Source organism: Oryx dammah, unplaced genomic scaffold, assembly GCF_014754425.2.
Source record: "Oryx dammah isolate SB20612 unplaced genomic scaffold, SCBI_Odam_1.1 HiC_scaffold_2, whole genome shotgun sequence".
Lineage (NCBI taxonomy): Eukaryota > Metazoa > Chordata > Mammalia > Artiodactyla > Bovidae > Oryx > Oryx dammah.
The window spans coordinates 11095580-11119186 of NW_024070186.1; the positions used below are offsets into that span (position 1 = coordinate 11095580).

Below are 23607 nucleotides of genomic sequence, written 5' to 3' on the forward strand. Positions count from 1 at the left end.
ACATACACACATACACACACACACCTGGGGGAGCAAGCACGCATGCATGCACACACACACACACATACACACCCTGGGCAGCAAGAACACACGTGCACACACACGGGGGGGGCACATACACATATACACACCTGGTAGAGCACATACACACATACACACACACACCTGGGGGAGCATGCACACACACACACCACACACTCTCAGGGCAAAAAGCACATGCACACACCTGGGGGGACATGTGTCCACATGCATGCACACACACACCCAGGGCAGCAAGCACACACATCCACATGGGGGGGCCCACACACATGTGCACACACACACACACACCTGGGGGAGTGCACACACATACCCAGGGCAGAAAGCACATGCACATACCTGGGGGGCACGTATCTGCACACATGCGTGCACACACACACGGGGTGGCACACGCACACAAGTACACATACCCTGAGCAGCACACATGCGTGCACACACACTTGGGGGGGCACGTCTGCACATGTGCACACACATGCACACAAAGGGGAAGCACCCACACACACGTCCAGAGCAGCAAAAACACATGTGCACCCACACATGCACACACACACACACACGGGGGACAGAGCATGAACACACACATACACCCAGGGCAGCACATGTGTGCGTGTGTGCGCACACACACACACACACTTGTGGCAGCACATGTGTATGTGTACACACACCCGGGGTGGCACTGGTACACGCACACACACACCCCTAAGAGGACCACACATGCATCTGGGGCAGCACAGGTGCATGCACACACACACACCCCCCTGGGGGAGCATACACACCCGGGGGGGCACATGTGCACCCAGGGTGGGCACATGGGTGTACACATATACACACACCCAGGGCAGAACACACACACACAGGACCATGTGCACACATACAGGCTCTGGTCCAAGTTTAAAAATAAAATGACCCCACTTTGAAAGTCCTTATACTTTCAATCAGAAGAATCATCTTAGTATTTCACCAATCTTTTAAAAAATTCCTGTGTTCACCTCATAAAAGCTAAGAATCACTAAGACCTTGTTTTTTACTCCATAAGATGTTTTTCCTTGAGTCCCTGCTTCTGCAGAACTTGTTGTGTCATTGTTCAGTCACTAAGTCATGTCTGCCTCTTTGTGACCCCATGGGCTGCAGCATGCCAGGCTTCCCTGTGCTTCACTATCTCCCAGAGTTTGCTCAAATTCATGTCCATTGAGTCAGTGATGCCATCCAACCATCTCATCCTCTGTTTCCTCTTCTCCATCTGCCTTCAATCTTTCCCAGTATCAGGGGTTTTTCCAATGAGTCAGCTCTTCACATGAGGGGGCAAAGTATTGGAGCTTCAGCATCAGTCCTTCCAATGAATATTGAGGACTGATCTCCTTTAGGAAATGGACTGGTTGGATCTCCTTGCAGTCCAAGGGACTCTCAAGAGTCTTCTCCAATACCATAGTTCAAAAGCATCAATTCTTCAGCGCGCAGCCTTCTTTATGGTCCAACTCTCATATCCATACATGACTACTGGAAAAACCATAGCTTTGACTAGATGGATATTTGTTGGCAAAGTGATGTCTCTGCTTTGTCTAGGTTTGTCATAGCTTTTCTTCCAAGCAGCAAGTGTCTTTTAATTTCACGGCTGCAGTCACTGTCCACAGTGATTTGAGAGCCCAAGAAAATAAAGTCTGTCACTGTTTCCATTGTTTCCCCATCTAAATGCCATGAAGTGATGGGACCAAATGCCACAATCTTCACTTTCTGAATGTTGAGTTTTAAGCCAGCTTTTTCACTCTCCTCTTTCATCAAGAGGCTCTTTAGTTCTTCTTTACTTTCTGCCATTAGGGTAGTGGCATCTAGGTATCTGAGGTTATTGATATTTCTCCCGGCAATCTTGACTCCAGCTTGAGCTTTATCTAGCCTGGAATTTCACATTATGTACTCTGAATGTAAGTTAAATATGCAGGGTGACAATATATAGCCTTGACATACTCCTTTCCCAATTTGGAACCAGTCCATTGTTCGATACCCAGTTCTCAGTGTTGCTGCTTGTCCTGCATACAGATTTCTCTGGAGACAGATAAGGTAGTCTGGTTTTCCCATGTCTTTAAGAATTTTCCATGGTTTGTTGTGATCCACATAGTTAAAGGTTTTAGCATAGTCAATGAAGCAGAACTAGATGTTCTTCCAGAATTCCCTTGCTTTTTATATGATCCAGTGGATGTTGGCAATTTTCTGGTTCCTCTGCCTTTTCTAAATCCAGCTTGCACATCTGGAAGTTCTTAGTTCAGGTTCTGTTGAAGCCTAGCTTGAAGGATTTTGAGCATTACCTTGCTAACATGTGAAATGGGTGCAATTTTGTGGTAGTTAGAACATTCTTTGGCATTTCCCTTCTTTGGGACTGGAATGAAAACTGGGCTTTTCCAGTCCTGTGGCCACTACTGAGTTTTCCAAATTTGCTGGCATATTGAGTGCAGCACTTTAACAGCATCATCTTTTAGGATTTGTTCATCTGCAGTTCATCCTTGATTGGGGTAGACATATATATGCAAGGGAAAAAAGACAACTCACGTCTCTAAAACAGTAGAACTCGAAACAAATCTACTAGGTTGGTGCAAAAGATCAGTTTTGCACTGTTGAACTTTGCCTTTTTGATACTGGAATAGTCTTAAATAAATGTGGTTGTTATACATCATTTTAATGCACATTTTTTGTATGTTTTTCTGCTAAGAAATTACGTTAGACAAAAAATTCAAGTGATTTTTCTTAAATTCAAGTTCAAAACAGGTCATAAAGTGGAGGAGACAACTTGCAACATCAACAACGCATCTGGCCCAGGAACTGCTAACAAATGTACAATGCAGTGTTGGTTCAAGAAGTTTTGCAAAGGAGATGAGAGCCTTGAGGATGAGAATTGCAGTGGCCAGCCACTGGAAGTTAGCAATGACCAACTGAGAGGATCATCGAAGCTGGTCCTCTTACAACTACACAAGAAGTTGCTGAAGAATCAACATCAACCATTCTATGGTCGTTCAGCATTTGAAGTAAATTGGAAAGGCGAAAAAGCTCAGTAAGTGGGTGCCTCATGAGCTGACTGCAAATCAAATAAAATCATCATTTTGAAGTGCCATCTTCTCTTATTCTACACAATAACAACGAACCAATCGGACTGTGACATGAGACAAAAAATAGATTTTATATGACAACCAGCAACAATCAGCTCTGTGCTTGGACAGAGAAGCTCCAAAGCACTTTCCAAAGCCAAAGTTGCCCCCCAAAAATGTCACAGTCACTGTTTGGTGGTCTGCTGCCGGTCTGACCCACTGCGGCTTTCTGAATCCCAGTGAAACCATTACACCTGAGAGGTATGTTCAGCAAATCAATGAGATATACTAAAAATGCCTTGCCTTCAGCTGGTATTGGTCAACAGAATGACCCCAATTCTTCTCCATGACAATGCCCAACTGCATGCTGCACAATCAATGCTTCAAAAGTTGAATGAAATCAGGCCACAAAGTTTTGTCTCATCTGCCATATTCATCTGACTTTTCCCCACTGACTACCACTTCTTCAAGCATTTCGACAACTTTTGCAGGAAAAATGCTACCACAACCAGCAGGATGCAGAAAATGCTTTCCAAGAGTTCATCAAATCCCGAAGCACAGATTTTTATGCTACAGGAATAAACAAATTTATTCCTCACAGGCAAAATTGTGTTGACTCCCTAAGATGGCAGAGGAATAGGATGGGGAGACCACTTTCTCCCCCACAAATTCATCAAAAGATCATTTGAATGCTGAGCAAACTCCACAAAACAACTTCTGAACGCTGGCAGAGGACACCAGGCACCCAGAAAGGCAGCCCATTGTCTTCGAAAGGAGGTAGGACAAAATATAAAAGATAAAAAGAGAGACAAAAGAGTTAGGGATGGAGACCCGTCACAGGGAGGGAGTCATGAAAGAGAAGTTTCCAAACACCAGGAAACCCTCTCTCCAGCAGGTCTGTGGGGAGTTTTGGAGTCTCAGAGGGCAACATAACTACGAGGAAAAATAAATAAATAAATAAATAAAACCCATAGATTACGTGCCTAACTGCAGCTCCCACCGGAGAAGGCACACGCTCGCATCCGCCACCAGCAAGTGGGGGCTGAACAGGGAGGCATGGGATGCATGCTTAGGTTAAGGACCGGGCCTGAATGTCCTGAGGACAATCTGAGGGCGCTAACATGAGATAGCAACCCAAACTGTGGGACAGTCAAAGAGGAAAAAAAGAGAGAGAGAGAACTTTCCCACGAAAAGCTCTAACCACTGCCTGGCCCATTCACAGAACAAAGGACTGAGCGAATAGCAGAGGAGAGCTAGCCGGCTGCGGACTGGCTCATCCCCTGCCAGAGGCAGGAAGGCAGGAGGGCAACAGCCAGAGCCGGAAAGGGGCAATCTTGGCCCCAGGGACGGCATCCTTTACCAAACTGTGAGCAAGCTCCCAGTTGCTAACTAAGTCTTCCTGGGATCCTGGACAGTTGACAGCCGCCAGGAGGGTCGCAGCCAGAGATCAGCTCCCCAGAGGAGACACACGACTCACCTGAGATGGCACTCCCACTGTGCACCCAGGAAGCCGAGCAGCTGGGACTGGGGAGGTGATAAGAGGCACTGCCCCACCTGGGGAGAGTGCGCATGCCAAGCACCTGGTCACCTGAGCTGCTCAGACCTGGGAAGGGCACAAAATGCAGGCCCAACTGAGTCTGGGCCTTTGTGGAGTACCTGAGAACCTGAGCGGCTTAGACTTGGGAAGGGCACACGACCCAGACCTGCTTTAGAGAGCTGCAGAGCAACCTGGAGCCTGAGCAGTGTAGACTGGGAAAGCACACACGCGATGAGTGGGGGCAAACCCAGTGTGGCTGAGACACTGCGAGCACTCCCCACACACACCAGTGATCTTTGTTTGCAGTGTTCCTCCCTCCCATAGCACGAATGAACAAGTGAGCCTAAATAAGTGACCACCTTTGCCCCCTTGTTTCAAGGCAGAAGTTAGGCACTGAAGAGACTTGCAAACAGAAGAAACCAAAAGAATCAGAGGGAACCGCTTTGGAAGTGACAGGTACAACAGATTAAAACCCTGTCGTTAGCACCAACTACACTGGAAGGGGCCTGTAGACCTTGAGAAGTATAAGCTGGAACAAGAAATTATCCAAAACTGAAGTGACCCCACACTGCCCTCAACAGTTCCAGAGAAATTCCTAGATTTATTTTTACTATTATCATTTTGTAAATTAAAAAAAAATTAAGTCCTTTATTACCCCCAAAAGATGCTTACTCCTTGGAAGAAAAGTTATGACCAACCTAGATAGGATATTGAAAGCAGAGACATTACTTTGCCAAAAAAGGTCCGTTTAGTCAAGGCTATGGTTTTTCCAGAGATCAAATTGCCAACATCCGCTGGATCATGGAAAAAGCAAGAGAGTTCCAGAAAAACATCTATTTCTGCTTTATTGACTATGCCAAAGCCTTTGACTGTGTGGATCACAATAAACTGTGGAAAATTCTGAGAGAGATGGGAATACCAGACCACCTGACCTGCCTCTTGAGAAATCTGTATGCAGGTCAGGAAGCAACAGTTAGAACTGGACATGGAACAACACACTGGTTCCAAATAGGAAAAGGAGTACGTCAAGGCTGTATATGGTCACCCTGCTTATTTAACTTATATGCAGAGTACATCATGAGAAATGCTGGGCTGGAAGAAACACAAGCTGGAATCAAGATTGCCAGGAAAAATATCAATAACCTCAGATATGCAGATGACACCACCCTTATGGCAGAAAGTGAAGAGGAACTAAAACGTCTCTTGATGAAAGTGAAAGAGGAGAGTGAAAAAGTTGGCTTAAAGCTCAACATTCAGAAAACAAAGATCATGGCATCTGGTCCCATCACTTCATGGGAAATAGATGGGGAAACAGTGGAAACAGTGTCAGACTTTATTTTTGGGGGCTCCAAAATCACTGCAGATGGTGATTGCAGCCATGAAATTAAAAGACGCTTACTCCTTGGAAGAAAAGTTATGAGCAGCCTAGATAGCATATTCAAAAGCAGAGACATTACTTCACCGACTAAGGTCCATCTAGTCAAGGCTATGGTTTTTCCAGTAGTCATGTATGGATGTGAGAGTTGGACTGTGAAGAAGGCTGAGTGCCAAAGAATTCATGCTTTTGAACTGTGGTGTTGGAGAAGACTCTTGAGAGTCCCTTGGACTGCAAGGAGATCCAACCAGTCCATTCTGAAGGAGATCAGCCCTGGGATTTCTTTGGAAGGAACAATGCTAAAGCTGAAACTCCAGTACTTTGGCCACCTCATGAGAAGGGTTGACTCATTGGAAAAGACTTTGATGCTGGGAGGGATTGGGGGAAGGAGGAGAAGGGGACGACAGAGGATGAGATGGCTGGATGGCATCACTGACTCGATGGACGTGAGTTTGAGTGAACTCGGGGAGATGGTGATGGACAGGAAGGCCTGGCGTGCTGCGATTCATGGGGTTGCAAAGAGTCGGACACGACTGAGTGACTGAACTGAACTGAGTTTTCATTTTTATAACCTACTGCTGCTGCTGCTGCTAAGTCGCCTCAATCATGTCCGACTCTGTGCATCCCCATAGACGGCAGCCCACCAGGCTCCCCCGTCCCTGGGATTCTCCAGGCAAGAACACTGGATTGGGTTGCCATTTCCTTCTCCAATGCATGAAAGTGAAAAGTGAAAGTGAAGTTGCTCAGTCGTGCCTGACTCTTAGCGACCCCATGGACTGCAGCCTACCAGGCTCCTCTGTCCATGGGATTTTCGAGGCAAGAGTACTTACTCTTACCTTGCAAAAAAAAAAGACCCTATTTTTAAAGCAAATTTCATACATATTTTTTAAATTTTTCTGATTTTTTTTAATATTGTAATTTTGAGAGTCTAATCTCTACTCTAGATTTTTAATCTTTGCTTTTTGGTATTTGTTATCAATTTTGTACCAATCTTCAGTACCCATTTTTATTTAGGAGTGTGATTACTGGCTTGATTGCCCTCTCCCCCTTTGACTCCCCTTTTTCTCCCCTAGGTCACCTCTCCTCCCTCCCCCTTCTCTTCTCTACCTGACTCTGTGAATCTCTTTGGGTATTATAGGCTGTGGAGAACACTTAGGGAACAAATTACTGCCTAGATCTGTCTCTCTCCTTTTGACTCTCCTCTTCTTCTCCTGGTCACCTCTATCTCCTTCCTCTCTCTTCTCTTCTCTATGTAATTCCATGAACATCTCTGGGTGTTCCAGGCTGTGGGGAGCACATAGGGAAGTGATTACTGGCTAGATTGCTCTCTCCCCTTTTGATTCCCCCTCTTCTCCTCCTGGTCACCTCTATCTCCCTCCTCCTTCTTCTCTTCTCCTTGTAACTCTGTGAACCTCTCTGGGTGTCCCTCACTGTGGAGAATCTTTTATCTACTAACCTAGATGTTCTATCATTGGTACTGCATGGATGGAGCATTCTTGAGGCTACTGTAACAATAAGACTGAAAACCAGAGTCAGGAGGCTTAAATCCAAAACCTGAGAACACCAGAAAACTCCTGACTCCAGGGAACATTCATCGATAAGAGCTCATCCAAAAGCCTCCATACCTACACTGAAACCAATCTCTACCTAAGAGCCAACAAGTTCCAGAGCAAGACATACCATCTCCAGCAACGCAGGAACATAGCCCTGAGCTTTTATATACAGGCTGCCCAAAGTCATACCAAACCCAGAGGCACCTCCAAACTCACTACTGGACACTTCATTGGGCTCCAGAGAGAAGAGATCCAGCTCCACCCACCAGAACACCAATGCAAGCTTCCCTAATCAGGAAACCTTGACAAGCCACTTGTCCAACCCCACTCACACGGAGGAACCTCCACAGTAAAGAGGAACCACAAACTGCCAGCATACAGAAAGGCCACCCCAAACACAGCAATCTAAACAAGATGAAAAGGCAGAGAAATACTCAGCAGGTAAAGGAACATGATAAATACCCACCAAACCAAAGAAAGAGGAGGAGATAGGGAGTCTACCTGAAAAATAATTCAGAATAATAATAATGAAAATGATCCAAAATCTTGAAAACAAAATGGAGTTACAGATAAATAGCTTGGAGACAAGGACTGAGAAGATGCAAGAATTGTTTAACAAGAACCCAGAAGAAATTTAAAAAGTCAATCGATGAATAATGCAATAACTGAGATCAAAAGCACTTTGGAGGAAACCAACAGTAGAATAATGCAGGCAGAAGATTGGATAAGTGAGGTGGAAGACAGAATGGTGGAAACAAATGAAGCAGAGAGGAAAAAAGAATTAAAAGAAATGAGGACAACCTCAGAGACCTCTGGGACAATGTCAAACACCCTAACATTCAAATCATAGAAGTCCCAGAAGAGGAAGACAAAAAGAAAGGCCATGAGAAAATACTTGAGATAATAGTTGAAAACTTCCATTTTAATGGGGAAGGAAATAGCCACCCAGGTCCAAGAAACCTAGAGAGCCCCAAACAGGATAAACCCAAGGTGAAACACCCCAAGACACATACTAATGAAATTTACAAAGATAAAACACAAAGAACAAATACTAAAAGCAGCAAGGGAAAAACAACAAATAACACACAAGGGGATTCCCATAAGGATAACAGCTGATCTTTCAATAGAAACTCTTCAGGCCATAAGGGAATGGCAGGACATACTTAATGTGATGAAAGAGAAAAACCTATAAACCAGATTACTGTACCCAGCAAGGAGCTCATTCAAATACGAAGGAGAAATCAAAAGCTTTACAGACAAGCAAAAGCTGAGAGAATTCAGCACCGCCAAACCAGCTCTTCAACAAATGCTAAAGGATCTTCTCTAGACAGGAAACACAGAAAAGGTCTATAAACTCGAAGCCACAACAACAAAGTAAATGGCAATGGGATCATACTTATCGATAATTACCTTAAATGTAAATGGGTTGAATGCCCCAACCAAAAGACAAAGACTGGCTGAATGGATACAAAACAAGATCCCTATATATGCTGTCTACAAGAAACCCACCTCAAAACAAGGGACACATACAGACTGAAAGTGAAGGGCTGGAAAAAGATATTTCACGCAAATAGAGACCAAAAGAAAGCAGGAGTAGAATACTCATATCAGATAAAATAGACTTTCAAAGAAAGGCTGTGAAAAGAAACAAAGACGGACACTACATAATGATCAAAGGATCAATCCAAGAAGTTCAGTTCAGTTCAGTCGCTCAGTCATGTCCGACTCTTTGTGACCCCATGAACTGCAGCACACCAGGCCTCCCTGTCCATCACCAACTCCTGGAGTTCACTCAAACTCACATCCATCGAGTCGGTGATGCTATCTAGCCATCTCATCCTCTGTCGTCCCCTTCTCCTGCCCTCAATCCCTCCCAGCATCACAGTCTTTTCCAATGAGTCAACTCTTTGCATGAGATAAATTTATATGTACCCAACATAGGAGCACTGCAATATGCAAGGCAAATGCTAACAAGTATGAAAGGGGAAATTAACAGTAACACAATAATATTGGGAGACTTTAATACCCCACTTACACCTATGGACAGATCAACTAAACAGAAAATTAACAAGGAAATACAAACTTTAAATGATAAAATGGACCAGTTAGACCTAATTGATATCTACAGGACATTTCACCCCAAACAATGAATTTCACCTTTTTCTCGAGTGCACACGGAAACTTCTCCAGGATGGACCACACCCTGGGTCATAAATCTAGCCTTGATAAATTCAAAAAAACTGAAATCATTCCAAGTATCTTTTCTGATTACAACGCGGTAAGATTAGATGTCAACTACAGGAAAAAAAAACTATCAAAAATACCAACAAATGGAGGCTAAACAACACGCTTCTGAATAACCAACAATCACAGAAGAAATCAAAAAAGAAATCAAAATATACATAGAAATGAATAAAAATGAAAACACAACAACCCAAAAACTATGGGACTCAGTAAAAGCAGTGCTAAGGGGAAGGTTCACAGCAATATAGGTTTACCTCAAGAAACAAGAGAAAAGTCAAATAAATAATTTAACTCTACATATAAAGCAACTAGAAAAGGAAGAAATGAAGAACCCCAGGGTTAGTAGAAGGAAAGAAATCATAAAAATTAGGGCAGAAATAAATGCAAAAGAAACAAAAGAGATCATAGCCAAAATCAACAAAGCTAAAAACTGCTCCTTTGGGAAGATAAATAAAATAGACAAATCATTAGTCAGACTCATCAAGAAAAAAAGGGAGAAGAATCAAATCAACAAAATTAGTAATGAAAATGGAGAAATGACAACAGACCACACAGAAATACAAAGGATCATAAGAGACTACTATCAGCAACTATATGCCAATAAAATGGACAACTTGGAAGAAACAGACAAATTCTTAGAAAAGTATAACTTTCCAAATCTGAACCAGGAAGAAATAGAAAATCTTAACAGGTCCATTGCAAGCACGGAAATTGAAACTATAATCAGAAATCTTCCAGCAAACAAAAGCCCAGGACCAGACGGCTTCACAGCTGAATTCTACCAAAAATTTAAAGAAGAGCTAACACCTATTCTACTCAAACTCTTCCAGAAAATTGCAGAGGAAGGTAAACTTCCAAACTCACTCTATGAGGCTACCATCACCCTAATACCAAAACCAGACAAAGATGCCACACAAAAAAGAAAACTACAGGCCAATATCACTGATGAACATAGATGCAAAAATCCTTAACAAAATTCTAGCAAACAGAATCCAACAACATATTAAAAACATCATACAGCATGACCAAGTGGGCTTTATCCCAGGGATGTGAGGATTCTTTAATATTTGCAAATCAATCAATGTGATACACCACATTCACAAATTGAAAGATAAAAACCATTTGATTATCTCAATAGATGCAGAGAAAGCCTGTGACAAAATTCAACATCCATTTATGATAAAAACCCTCCAGAAAGCAGGCATACAAGGAACATACCCCAACATAATAAAAGCCATATATGATAAACCCACAGCAAACATTATCCTCAATGGTGAAAAATTGAAAGCACTTCCCCTAAAGTCAGGAACAAGACAAGGGTGCCCACTCTCACCACTACTATTCACCATAGTTTTGGAAGTTTTAGCCATAGCAATCAGAAAAGAAAAAGAAATAAAAGGAGTTCAGATTGGAAAAGAAGAAGTAAAACTCTCACTGTTTGCAAATGATATGATCCTCTACATAGAAAACCCTAAAGACTCCACCAGAAAATTATTAGAGCTAATCAATGAATACAGTAAAGTTGCAGGATATAAAATTAACACACAGATATCCACATTCCTATACACTAACAATGAGAAAACAGAAAGAGATATTAAGGAAACAATTCCATTCACCATTGCAACGAAAAGAATAAAATACTTAGGAATAAATCTACCTGAAGAAACAAAAGACCTATATATAGAAAACTATAAAACACTGATGAAAGAAATCAAAGAGGATACAAATAGATGGAGAAATATGGATTATTTCATGGATTGAAAGAATCAATATAGGAAAAATGAGTATACTACCCAAAGTAATCTATAGTTTCAATGCAATCCCTATCAAGCTACCAACGGTATTTTTCAGAGAATTAAAACAAATAATTTCACAATTAGTATGGAAATACAAAAAACCTCGAACAGCCAAAGCAACCTTGAGAAAGAAGAACGGAACTGGAGGAATCAACCTGCCTGACTTCAGGCTTTACTACAAAGCTACAGTCATCAAGACAGTATGGTACTGGCACAAAGACAGAAATATAGATCAATGAAACAAAACAGAAAGCCCAGAGATATATCCATGCACCTATGGACACCTTATCTTCAACAAAAGAGGCAAGAATATATAATAGAGAAAAGACAATCTCTTTAACAAGTGGTGCTGGGAAAACTGGTCAACCACTTGTAAAAGAATGAAACTAGAATACTTTCTAACACCATACACAAAAATAAACTCAAAATGGATCTCAACATAAGACCAGAAACTATAAAACTCCTAGAGGAAAACATAGGCAAAACACTCTCTGACATAAATCACAGCAGGATCCTCCATGACTCACCTCCCAAAATAATGGAAATAAACGCAAAAATAAACAAATGGGACCTAATTAAACTTAAAAGCTTTTACACAACAAAGGAAACTATAAGCAAGGTGAAAAGACAGCCTTCAGAATGGGAGAAAATAATAGCAAACGAACCAACTGACAAAGAATTAATCTAAAAATATACAAGGAGCTCCTGCAGCTCAATTCCAGAAAAATAAACAACCCAAGCAAAAAAGGGGCCAAAGATCTAAACAGACATTTCTCCAAAGAAGACATACAGATGGCTAACAAACACATGAAAATATGCTCAACAGCACTCATTATCAGAGAAATGCAAATCAAAACCACAATGAGGTACTACCTCACACCAGTCAGAATGGCTGCTATCAAAAAGTCTACAAACAATAAATGCTGGAGAGGGTTTGGAGAAAAGGGAACCCTCTAACACTGTTGGTGGGAATGCAAACTAGTACAGCCACTATGGAGAACAGTGTGGAGATTCCTTAAAAAACTGGAAATAGAACTGCCATACAACCCAGCAATCCCACTGCTGGGCATACACACCGAGGAAACCAGAATTGAAAGAGACACATGTACCCCAATGTTCATTGCAGCACTGTTTACAATAGCCAGGACATGGAAGCAACCTAGATGTCCATCGGCATATGAATGGATAAGAAAGCGGTGGTACATATACACAATGGAATATTATTCAGCCATTAAAAAGAATGCATTTGAGTCAGTTCTATTGAGGTGGATGAAACCAGAGCCTATTATACAGAGTGAAGTAAGTCAGAAAGAAAACCACCGATACAGTATACTAATGTGTATATATGGAATTTAGAAAGATGGTAACAATGACCCTATATGCAAGACAGCAAAAGAGACACAGATGCATAGAACAGTCTTCTGGACTCTGTGGGAGAAGGCGAGGGTGGGATGATTTGAGAGAATAGTATTGGAACATGTATATTATCATATGTGAAACAGATCGCCAGTCCAGGTTCGATGCATGAGACAGGGTGCTCAGGGTTGGTGCACTGGGTCACCCACGACCCTGAGGGATGGGAGGGGGAGAGAGGTGGGAGGGGGGTTCAGGATGAGGAACACATGTAACCCATAGCTGATTCATGTCAATGTATGGCAAAACCCAGTGCAATACTGTAAAGTAATTAGCCTCCAATTTTAAAAAATTAATTAAAATTTTAAAAATGTGTTGACTGTCATAGTTCCTATTAATAAAGATGTGTTTGAGCCTAGTTAAAATGATTTAAAATTTACATCAGAAACAGCAACTATGTTTGCACCAATCTAATAAATGTCCATCCTTGTTCTGTGTGCTGATCCCCAGCACCACCACTGGGCCAGATGTGACCATGTCCCTCTCTCTGGTGCCCAGCCTGTTCCGAGAGCCTACTGGAGGCAGAGCTGCAGACATGGTCCTGGGCCCAGGACTAGGGCGCACCATGACAGGGCCTGAGTGGAGATAGAAGCTGCTCTCCAGGGTCGCCAGAAGAGTGGGCATGGGCAGGAGAGGAGCTGGAGCACCACAGGGTAGCTATGGCAAGGGGCAGCCTCAAAGCACACACACAGCACCCCCTACTCACAGAGCCACCGGCCTCTGGCTGGCTCTGCTCTAAATTCCCTGCTGTGACAATGCTTGGCAGGGGGGTACCCTGTGGGGAGACGGTGCCATCACCCTCCCCAACTGCTGCCCCACCAGTGACTCGTGCGCCATCCAGGCCCGCGGCCTTCCTGAAGCCTTTAGGGTCCTGCTGCTTCTCACCTACCAGGCCCTCGGCAGGACCAAGACAACCCCATCATTGGTGCCTGCAGCTGAGGGCCTGAGGGCTGCAGGCCTTGCCAAGGGACAAGCACGTGACCACCTGGTACACGAGCTTCCAGAGGGGAGCTCTGTCACTACTCTCCAGCCCTGAGAGGACCAAGGCGGGTTCATGGGGTAAACACACTGCCTTTCATACAAAGGGAGGCAAAAAACAGAAAACATGTTACAAACAAAAATCCCAGCCCACATGGACCATCTGAAGCCTGGTATTTGTGTGCTATGGAGCCCATCCAGCCACAGTACAAGACCCTTTCCCACTATGACCCCACTGTGCCCTCACCTCCAGGCATCACCTGGCCGACATCCTGCACTGTGAGGACCGACAGCTTCTCCTCAGCGTCCACTCTGATCACCCCGTGACTGAGGCCACTCATGGACAGCACAGCTCTTCTTGGAGGAGGGCCTCCCAGGTCAGGAGGCCTGGAAACAAAATTTATTAACTGATGAGGGGACAGCCCCCTGACAACAGGATGATGTGTAGCAAAGTGCCAGCTGGCGCCAGGCTGTGGGGATGCTGGCTGCGAGACCCCAGGGGCAGGCTGCATCCCCACAGGTTTGCATAACACCCCACCCATGTGCTCCACAGCAGGGGACCGGGGGGCTGCGGAGACCACGCAGTGATGCTGCATGCCTTCCAAGGAAGGCACAAAGGTGGCTGCTTCCACCGGGCAGGTGGTACTGGGACAGTGCCCAGAGCCCCAGGCAGCAGGTGAGCAGAGTCAATGCTTCCTGGGAGCAAGCCCAAAGGACCCAGAGACCAGAGGAGGTGGCCTGGAGCCACAGCAGAAGAACAGCAGGCTGCACCACCCATTCCAGCCAAAGGCCACTGAGCTGCAGCAGACTGCCCCAAAGAGGGGTCCTGACTCCCGACTGTGAGAAGCCAGGGGTAGTAAAGCGGCCACTGCTGCAATGCCAAGTTTGGGCCCGATTGGTTTCACAGTAGCAGGAGCTGGGAGGCTGAGAATCAAATGTCATGTCTCCTCCAGTAAGAAAAACCACTCTGCTGAGCACAAGAGGTCACTGCAGAACAAAGGCATGAAGAACCCCCTGCGGTCTGGGGAGGATAAAGGTGATGTTTTTAATGTTGATTCTTATCAACATGTTAGGATTTCTTACAGCCATGGATAAATAAACAACATAATACAAGACTACAACTGAAACTCACTCTCTAACAACTGAGTTGAAAGTGGGAAATTAACAAAGTGCCCGCAAATGTAAGTGCACTGCCCTATATCTGAGGATGGCACTCGGGGGCATGGACAGCAGCCTTACATGAGCAGAGATGACTGGGCAGGAAGGTGACCCTGTTGGGGCCTGGGGAGTCACGTGGGTGAGCACAGAGCAGGAGGCTGTGTCTCTCAGGCCTCCCAACCCCATCAGAACAGGGCGAGTCCTGGGCTGCAATAATCCAGAGATGGTGGTCCAGGGAGCCACCATGGAATTGTGTCACAAATCAGGACAGCCGGGGAGGGACGTGTGGCCAACAGGGCGTGCAGATGTGGCGGTCGGGGCAGCCCTGCTATGACATGAACATGCCTGGAGATGGGCCCCAGACCAGGCACTGCTCACAGTTTCTCTTGCTCAGGAACAAATCAACCAAATTTGCTCTCACAGGTAATTCAGCTGAATGAGGACAAAGTAAGTGTCTACAAGACAGAGCGAGTGATCAGCTACCTGCGGATGGCCACGGTGAGCGCCTCCGGTGAGCTGGCACAGGGGCAGATGACCTCTGGCCTCAGCCCTCTGGCCTGGAAGACGTTGAGGAACGCATCACAGGAGGATATGGACCCTGCATGAGAAAGAGTGGACACGAGAGCTGAGCGGAAGGCCGTCAGGCACCCAGTGTGGAAGATGCCTGGCACCAGGCCCAGACACTGTACCTCTTCACCTCAATCAACCTGTCAGTCTCATGGTGGAGGGGGGCTGTTTCCACAAAAACCAGGATGCGTTTTCAAATCACTAGCAAATAAGAAGCTGACTCTCATCCCTGGCGTTGAGTCTGAGGTCTGATAGCCTCGCCTACCTACTGGCAGCTGTGCCAAATGGGAGGTGACCCCGGCCACTCACAGAGCCGGAGTTGAACCTTCTGCAGCATGTGGACTGGCCCTGTGAGCACCCGCTCCTGGATGCGCCTCACAGCTGCAGTCTGCCAGTGGCTTCAACATGCCTTTCCCTGCAGGGGCAGCCCAGCCCCTCAACCCTGCTTCTCTGCCCACTTGCCCAGCCACCATCTAGGGTGGTGCTGCCTGCTCAGGGCATAAGTCAGCACAGCCTTGCCCCCACTGGGACCAGGGCTGCACCCCGACCTGCAGCATTCTGCCACAGGGAGGCTCAGGAAAGGAGGGAACCTGGCCATGGGTCCCTGCGTCCAGCAGAGGACAAACAAGACAGTCTGGATCACTCGGAGCATCAGGGAAGCGATGGGCACTCAGAGTGCTGGGATCTGAGGTCTGTGGGACAGCTGGCCTGGGGAGGGGCTCCTGGTGGCTCAGCAGCTGCGCCAAGAGTGTGGTGGAGACACAGAGGAGCCAGCAGCCTGTGGTGCTTTGGAGGCAGGATGAGGGTCTCAGGGGTGGGTGGAGGGAATAAGAGGCTTTGGGGTGCTAGAAGGTGGGATGCCCTCCCAACAGTCAGGTACCTAGGAGCCCAGGGTTGTCAGGGCCACACTATAGAGGGGTTCCGGGGTTGGGGGTGGGCGGTACTCACAGGGGTTTGCACCATCAGCCACGATCAGCAGGCGCAGGGAGCTGAGGCTGACGTCCCTCTGACCTCGCTGAGCCAAGAGAGACCAATGCATGTCGCGGGACTTCACCAGTGCAGCTTGGGCTGCAGGGGAACAGGATGTGCCTGCGTCACGGGCAGGCAGGCCCACAGAGTAGGCCACGTGCTCCCCACAGCCCAGCCTCTGGGCTTCCCCCACCTGGCCTGCCTGGAAGCCAGCTCAGTGCAGGGGTCATTCTGACTCTCTCCCTGCTCCCACCACACCTGCCTCTTGCTCCCCAGCTGCCCCTCCCCGGCTGCCCTATCTGGCTGTCCCTCCCTGACGGGGGGACACTGCTCCCCCTAGCGGGAGGGGGCACCGCCAAACGCCCCCCTGGGATTCGGTTTTCATCCGTCAGACAGAGAGTCATCAGAGACAGCCCCCCACAGGGCACAGCCCACGTCCACACTCTGTAACCGGCAACATCATTAGTGTGGTCAACACACATGGGGCACCCAGGACACAGCAGGCCCACCAAGCCTTGCTGGAGCAGAGCCCAGGGACTTCCGGATCGTGCAGGGGTGGCCGTGCTCGGGAAGCACCGACTGACTCCGGATGGACAGCAGGGTGGCCATGGCCCTGCAGGCAGCCCCACCGCTCTGGATTATGAACTGCTTTGTTTGAACGATCAGCTTTGCTACTGATGGCTTAAAGAGCCCTAACTTCAAATTCATGCCATCTCAAGAGCTAACAATCAGGAGCGTTTATGTGACAGCATGAAGTCAGGAGTCTATGGCCATGCCAAACAGAGCCATCCTCCACGAGCCCCCTATTCCCAGCACTGGAGAGTCAGGCTGTGGGGCAGGGGGTGCCTGCCCTGGCCCCCGCCTGCAGCTCTGTGTGCTGCTGTATTATTTCTTAATAACCAAAGATTAACTCAAAGACCCCTCTAAGGAAGGGCGCACAGACAGACGACATTCCTCTGTTACCTTTATACACGCACACTTTCTGAATCCAGGAGAGTGGGTTCGCCTTCATCAGCGCATATGGGATGCTGACCACATGTAGCCTGTTCAAGATGCTCTGCAGAGAGACCCGCAGTGGTGGGGGAGGGGGGCCCCACCAGGAGAGGCACAGACAGTGTCAGAGCTCTACTCACAGCATAAGGGCTGACTCCACCAGCCACAGTGGGGCTTGGTGTCGCCCATGGGCATAAAACTAGCAACCTCCCCACAGTTAGGCAGTACAGACACAGCACTCACTGTTAACACTCCGTGCCACAGGCCGGCATCCCTTTTGAAATCCAGCACATTTGTTAATGTTTCAGCTGAAAGTGGACAGAGATGGTTAAACAACCAAGCGACCCTCCTCACAAGTCACATGCATCTTCAGAAACACCCTGAGATGATTGCATCATCAACAAATAGGAGTTCTAGGAAACATACACAGCACTTCTAAACACCGTGTCCCAATCAGTCAATAACCTTGGTAAACGTGAAAGCAGATCACACAGCTGAGTTAGCACAGAGAACAAGCTGACTGCTCTTCTGGAAACACGGAGCAGCCGCACTCCAGGGACTGCAGGAGTGCGCGCCTCCCTCTCCTCCCGGAAGTGGAGCAGAGGGCAGTGGAGGGTCTCTCGTTTCCATGCCCCGCCCCCGTCTCGGGTCACCCTTCAGCCCCAGGATCATAGCATGCCGGGTCCCTCCCCTCCCACAGGCCTCGCTGGGTAAGCTCTGGGAGGGGCCGGAGAGCCACCCCAACCCTTACCTTCTGAGTAGCCGCACGCCTGGGTCAGAGCCTGGCACTGCGCCAGCAGGGACGCATGGGACACCGCCACTCCCACCGTACTTCCCTCCTTGCTGGTTTTGTACTGAAAGATTCCAAAGCACGAGCTCATTAGGTGACATTTCTGGAGGCTGTCCTTCCACTCACCACTGGTTCGACCAGAGCCCACGGTGTGCCCGGGCCCTCAAGGTGATGCCCTCAGCTGAGGTCAGGCTCACCCTGGGTGGGCGAGGGGCGCAGGTGGCCCCCAGGGAGGCAGCAGGGGAGGCTCTGGGTGCGGCACCATGCCTTTCTGGGGTGAAGGAAAAGCACGCGTGGAGGTGCCCAAGCGTGGGGCCCGGGAGGGCACTACCTCGATGTAGGCGGTCTGGGGCCCCGCATCCTGCACTGCCGGGTGCCAGTCCTTGGGGGGCTTGGTCAGGTGCTTCCCATCGATCACCAGCCAGGTGAGGGGGGGCCAGCCTGTGAGGGCGCAGACGGGGACACACAGAGGCAGGGTCAGAGGGCCCTGCTCCCTCCCGACACCTCTGTGTCCAACACGCTGCCCGAGCCACTGAAAGGTGGGCAGGAGCGCCCGTCTCACTTGACCTTCATTCACTTATGTTTAATGACCAGTGGCTGCCAGGCTGGTCAGCACAGGCCTAGGCCCTGAGCCAAGTGAGGAGCAAGATTCACCAAGGTCTAAAACAAGGCCCCACTTTTGCTGAAGGCCCCTTGTCTCTGTAGTGGCTGCTGACAGGAAAGGACGCCCAAGGGCCCAGTTTAGTAGAGAACCCTGCCGCATGCTGCCCGCCCATGGGCCCACCTTTGAAGGTCACCACCTCTCCGGTCTGAGCCTTGGGCAGGCCTTTCTGACAAGCATCCGTGGTCAGGGCCAGGGAGACGCCACAGCTGCCCAGCAGAAACCCAACCTGCTGGCTGCCAGCATCCTGCAGAAACAGAGAGGCAGGGGCTCACTCGCACACAGCACGGCTTTTCTCAGCACATGCAAAGCTAGACCAGGTCAGCCCAAGAGGTGTGTGCATATTTCCCTCAAAATGAAATAACTTAAGTTCTTAATTTCAAAAGATAAAGTTCTGGGTAACTGACTAACTTCTCAAAGTTTCTCTTGCAAATGACACTAGCATTTTAATAAACTCCAAAAATAATAGCACTGAAATTTACACTTGATTTGTGTTTGAAATTTACAGATTAATCTGGGGAGCTCTGACCTTTAACAATCTTAATTATTTTTATATAGAATACGTCCTTCAGTAGCGTTTTATCATTTTCTTCTTTTAAGTTTTAGAAACTCAAATCTTTCCCTAAGAACCCTGTATTCAAATATCTGCATATCATATACATCACCCTTTGGGATATACTGAATTTATTCACAAGTTTTACTTTGAGGATTCTCAAATTCAAATATTTCTTACTGATAATGCTCATGTTAATAATTACCTGAACACTGGGATACAATAGAAAACTATGATTTTCTAAAATACATGTTCAGTCTGCTCCTAAAATAATATACTTTTCAGTAATCAGATTACTGGTATTTATATCTAAAGTGTAAATGAAGATCATGGCATCTGGTCCCATCACTTCATGGGAAATAGATGGGGAAACAGTGGAAACAGTGTCAGACTTTATTTGGGGGGGCTCCAAAATCACTGCAGATGGTGATTGCAGCCATGAAATTAAAAGACGCTTACTCCTTGGAAGAAAAGTTATGACCAACCTAGATAGCATATTCAAAAGCAGAGATGTTACTTTGCCAACAAACATCCATCTAGTCAAGGCTATGGTTTTTTCAGTGGTCATGTATGGATGTGAGAGTTGGACTGTGAAGAAGGCTGAGCGCTGAAGAATTGATGCTTTTGAACTGTGGTGTTGGAGAAGACTCTTGAGAGTCCCTTGGACTGCAAGGAGATCCAACCGGTCCATTCTGAAGGAGATCAGCCCTGGGATTTCTTTGGAAGGAATGATGCTAAAGCTGAAACTCCAGTACTTTGGCCACCTCATGCGAAGAGTTGACTCATTGGAAAAGACTCTGATGCTGGGAGTGACTGGGGGCAGGAGGAGAATGGGATGACAGAGGATGAGATGGCTGGATGGCATCACTGACTCGATGAACGTGAGTCTGAGTGAACTCCGGGAGTTGGTGATGGACAGGGAGGCCTGGCGTGCTGCGATTCATGGGGTCGCAAAGAGTCGGACACGACTGAGCGACTGAACTGAACTGAACTGAATAGCTATCTAGGACATCAGCCTCTGCCCCACTGGAAGCCACCTGTGAGCAATGAGATCTGCTCACGGTTTTGGAGGTGATCGGCACACAGGAGGGTCTCAAGTCATGTGTTTGTCACTGAGAAACGAGCTGTAACACATCTCTGTAATGACTGACTCATCCAGAAGTGAAAATTATTATCAAGAAGCACATCATTTTGAGAAAAGGTTTAACAGAATCTCATCAGATCCCAAATTCTATTCGTTAGAAGAAAAGACGTTCATTTCTGTTGGGATATCAGACCAACAGGTGTTCTTGCGCCTTTCTCCCAGGGAGACACATGAAAGGGCATCTGGGCGAGGCTGCCCGGGTCTCTCTGCAGCCCGCCCGCACGTCCTCCCCCAGCAAGAGGCGCCTGGAGCGAGGACACGAAGACAGCTGCACTGGATGCGGGACTTCAGGACCAAGCCTCGGGGACCAGGCACCCAAGCTGGCACCACGCGCTACCTTTCTCGTGAGCGGCACTTCGATGGGGACAGGAACCAGCTCGGCCAGGAGACACCCGTAGAACGCAACCATGAACATCACTGGGTCACTATTCGGGAACACCAGCGCCACCTACGAGAGCACAAAGGAAAACCCTGCAATCCACTTGGGAAGAAGGCAGTCATCTGCATACCTACTGATGAGACAGATTTTAGCTCAGAAAATGTTACTTCGTGTGTTAATACTTGGTTCTTAAGTTTCCACAACCATGTAACCTCTATCACATACTTTTTAGGTTAAAGTCTTTACTCCACATGTAACAAAACGTTAATTTAAATTCCTGGGCCTAATAAAAAAGCAAGTCTGGCAAAGCCAAGTCCGGCCGGGTCTGCCCGTGGGTCTAGGTCCACCTCCATCCACTCTGACCACTCAGGGACTGGTGTGATGGACCACCACCCACCATCAAGTAGCCCAGGACAAAAACACCTGGACATGAAAAGAGAACCCGGAATCAAATTATATCCAAATATCTTCCAAAAGGGAAAATCTGGACACTGAAGTTTAACTGGACAGATCTTCACTCAAGACTTAAACGCTAACAGGGGAGAGTGGGGGCACAGAATACCTCAGCAAGACCCCGCCCCAACACCTGCCCTCTCCCTCTGAGTCTCCACAGGGCCCACTCCCTGCCCTCATCTGGTCACCATGCTGCCACAGCTTAAATTACACGTCCTCAGGGCCTCCCTGGTGGTCCAGTGGTTAAGACTTCACACTCCCAGTGCAGGGGACCGAAGTTTGATCCCTGGTCAGGGAACTAGATCCCATAGGCCACAAGCATGGCCCCCAAAATTACATATTCTATTACATTTATCTTACATTTTTATAAAAAAAATTTTTTTTTGAACACAGAGATTTAAAATGACAAAAAGCACTAATGAAAAACAGCAACCTGCACCCTTCCCCACCTCCCAAGGCAACCACTTCTAACACATCTTAAACCCTCCCCATAGCCAACTCTCTCGTCTTTTCAGACACTATGCTCATCTTGCTGCATCTCACGTGTGAAGGTATTAGACAGGCACTTTACTTCCTTCTACAGCAGACGAACCCTGAGCCTTCTGCCCTCTTCCCCTCTCTCTTCTCCCATCATCCCAATTTCCATGTCTTACAATATCTGGGTAAATCAAAAGCTATTTAGGAATATTTATAAGGCCATAATATTATAGTGTGCTTGAAACCTAAATGGTAAGCCAGAATAGTATATGAGGAGATGGTTAACACAGAACCTTGGATAACTAATAACCCTTTAATAAGACAAAACTTGAGCTACATCTATATTCATTCTGTACTTGAGGTCTGGACAAGTTTCTTGAAAATGGCAAAGATCTCCTTTGAAGGTTGATGTTAGTAAGTGTTTGTACCACTAAAAGGACTGTGAGCCTTGAGACTGGATATTTGGTAGAGCATACACGTGAATATTCATTGGAAGGACTGATGTTGATTCTGACGCTCCAATACTTTGGCCACCTGATGCAAAGAACTGAATCACTGGAAAAGACCCTGATGCTGAGAAAGACTGAAGGCAGGAGGAGAAGAAGACAACAGAAGATGAGATGGTTGGATGGCATCACCAATTTGATAGACAGGAGTTGGTGACGGACAGGGAAGCCTGGCATGCTGCAGTCCATGGGGCTGCAAAGAGTCGGACATGACTGAGCGACTGATTTGAACACACTTTTAGAGAATCTCTTATAAAGAGTTGTGTCTGTCCAATTTTATAAAATACATTATCACAGGAGGATGAACTTGCCACCCACCTCTGATCACTAACTCTAACTGGGATCTCATCAGCCTTTTTATAACTAACCCAACTACGTGGATCCACTTACAAGTCAATAAAGTATCTGTAAGTATGTCCTTGTAAGAACTTTCCTCCAGAGAAAGAAATGAGTGATTCTTAGACTCACTGTAAAGCACAACATGAGTCCGGGTTTCCAGCAGGTCTGTCCTAAAGCATCAGGTACACAAGGTATCATCGGTACTGTTCACACTTCTATAGCCAAGCTCCGCCCTGTCTTCTGGTGGGACAGACACTGCCTCTTTCACCAGCTTCATTCCCTGTGTGCACTGGCCAGCTTTCTCAGAAATGCTCCACTGGGTTGTCAAACCTGGTCAGTAGTATTTCCAAATAACTAGCCAGGCAGGTAAGCTCATGGTTTCACCAGATGTTGACCAGTCGGCCCACCTGGGGCATCATCCTCCTGGTCCCGTTTGGGCTGCTCCTTGAGCCGCAGTTTGAGGTCACCCTGGTAGCTCTCCTGTCTCACCACTCACTCGTATGCTGAAGCACTTCCTCGGCTAACTTCCCGAGACAGTGCTTCAGAGCCAACTGTCTTGAGGGCTGCCTGTCTGAAAACGGTGCCCCGTCCTCACCTCTGTGACTGTCT

The 23607-nt window shown here is 47.0% G+C and overlaps 1 protein-coding gene across 3 annotated transcripts in view; it reads right to left on the minus strand.

Moving 5' to 3' along the window:
• Window positions 1-23607, minus strand: part of DIP2A (disco interacting protein 2 homolog A) — a 111230-nt gene that overhangs the window by 35490 nt on the left and 52133 nt on the right. For all 3 annotated transcript variants that reach the window (XM_040264507.1, XM_040264516.1, XM_040264496.1), the window contains 9 exons: window positions 21182-21292; window positions 19271-19394; window positions 18818-18927; window positions 18448-18550; window positions 17940-18004; window positions 17667-17760; window positions 16683-16802; window positions 15651-15765; window positions 14257-14396 (listed from right to left, as the gene is read on the minus strand). In XM_040264507.1, the coding sequence (XP_040120441.1) occupies window positions 14257-14396; window positions 15651-15765; window positions 16683-16802; window positions 17667-17760; window positions 17940-18004; window positions 18448-18550; window positions 18818-18927; window positions 19271-19394; window positions 21182-21292 (982 nt within the window). The remainder of the gene's footprint in view (window positions 1-14256; window positions 14397-15650; window positions 15766-16682; window positions 16803-17666; window positions 17761-17939; window positions 18005-18447; window positions 18551-18817; window positions 18928-19270; window positions 19395-21181; window positions 21293-23607) is intronic.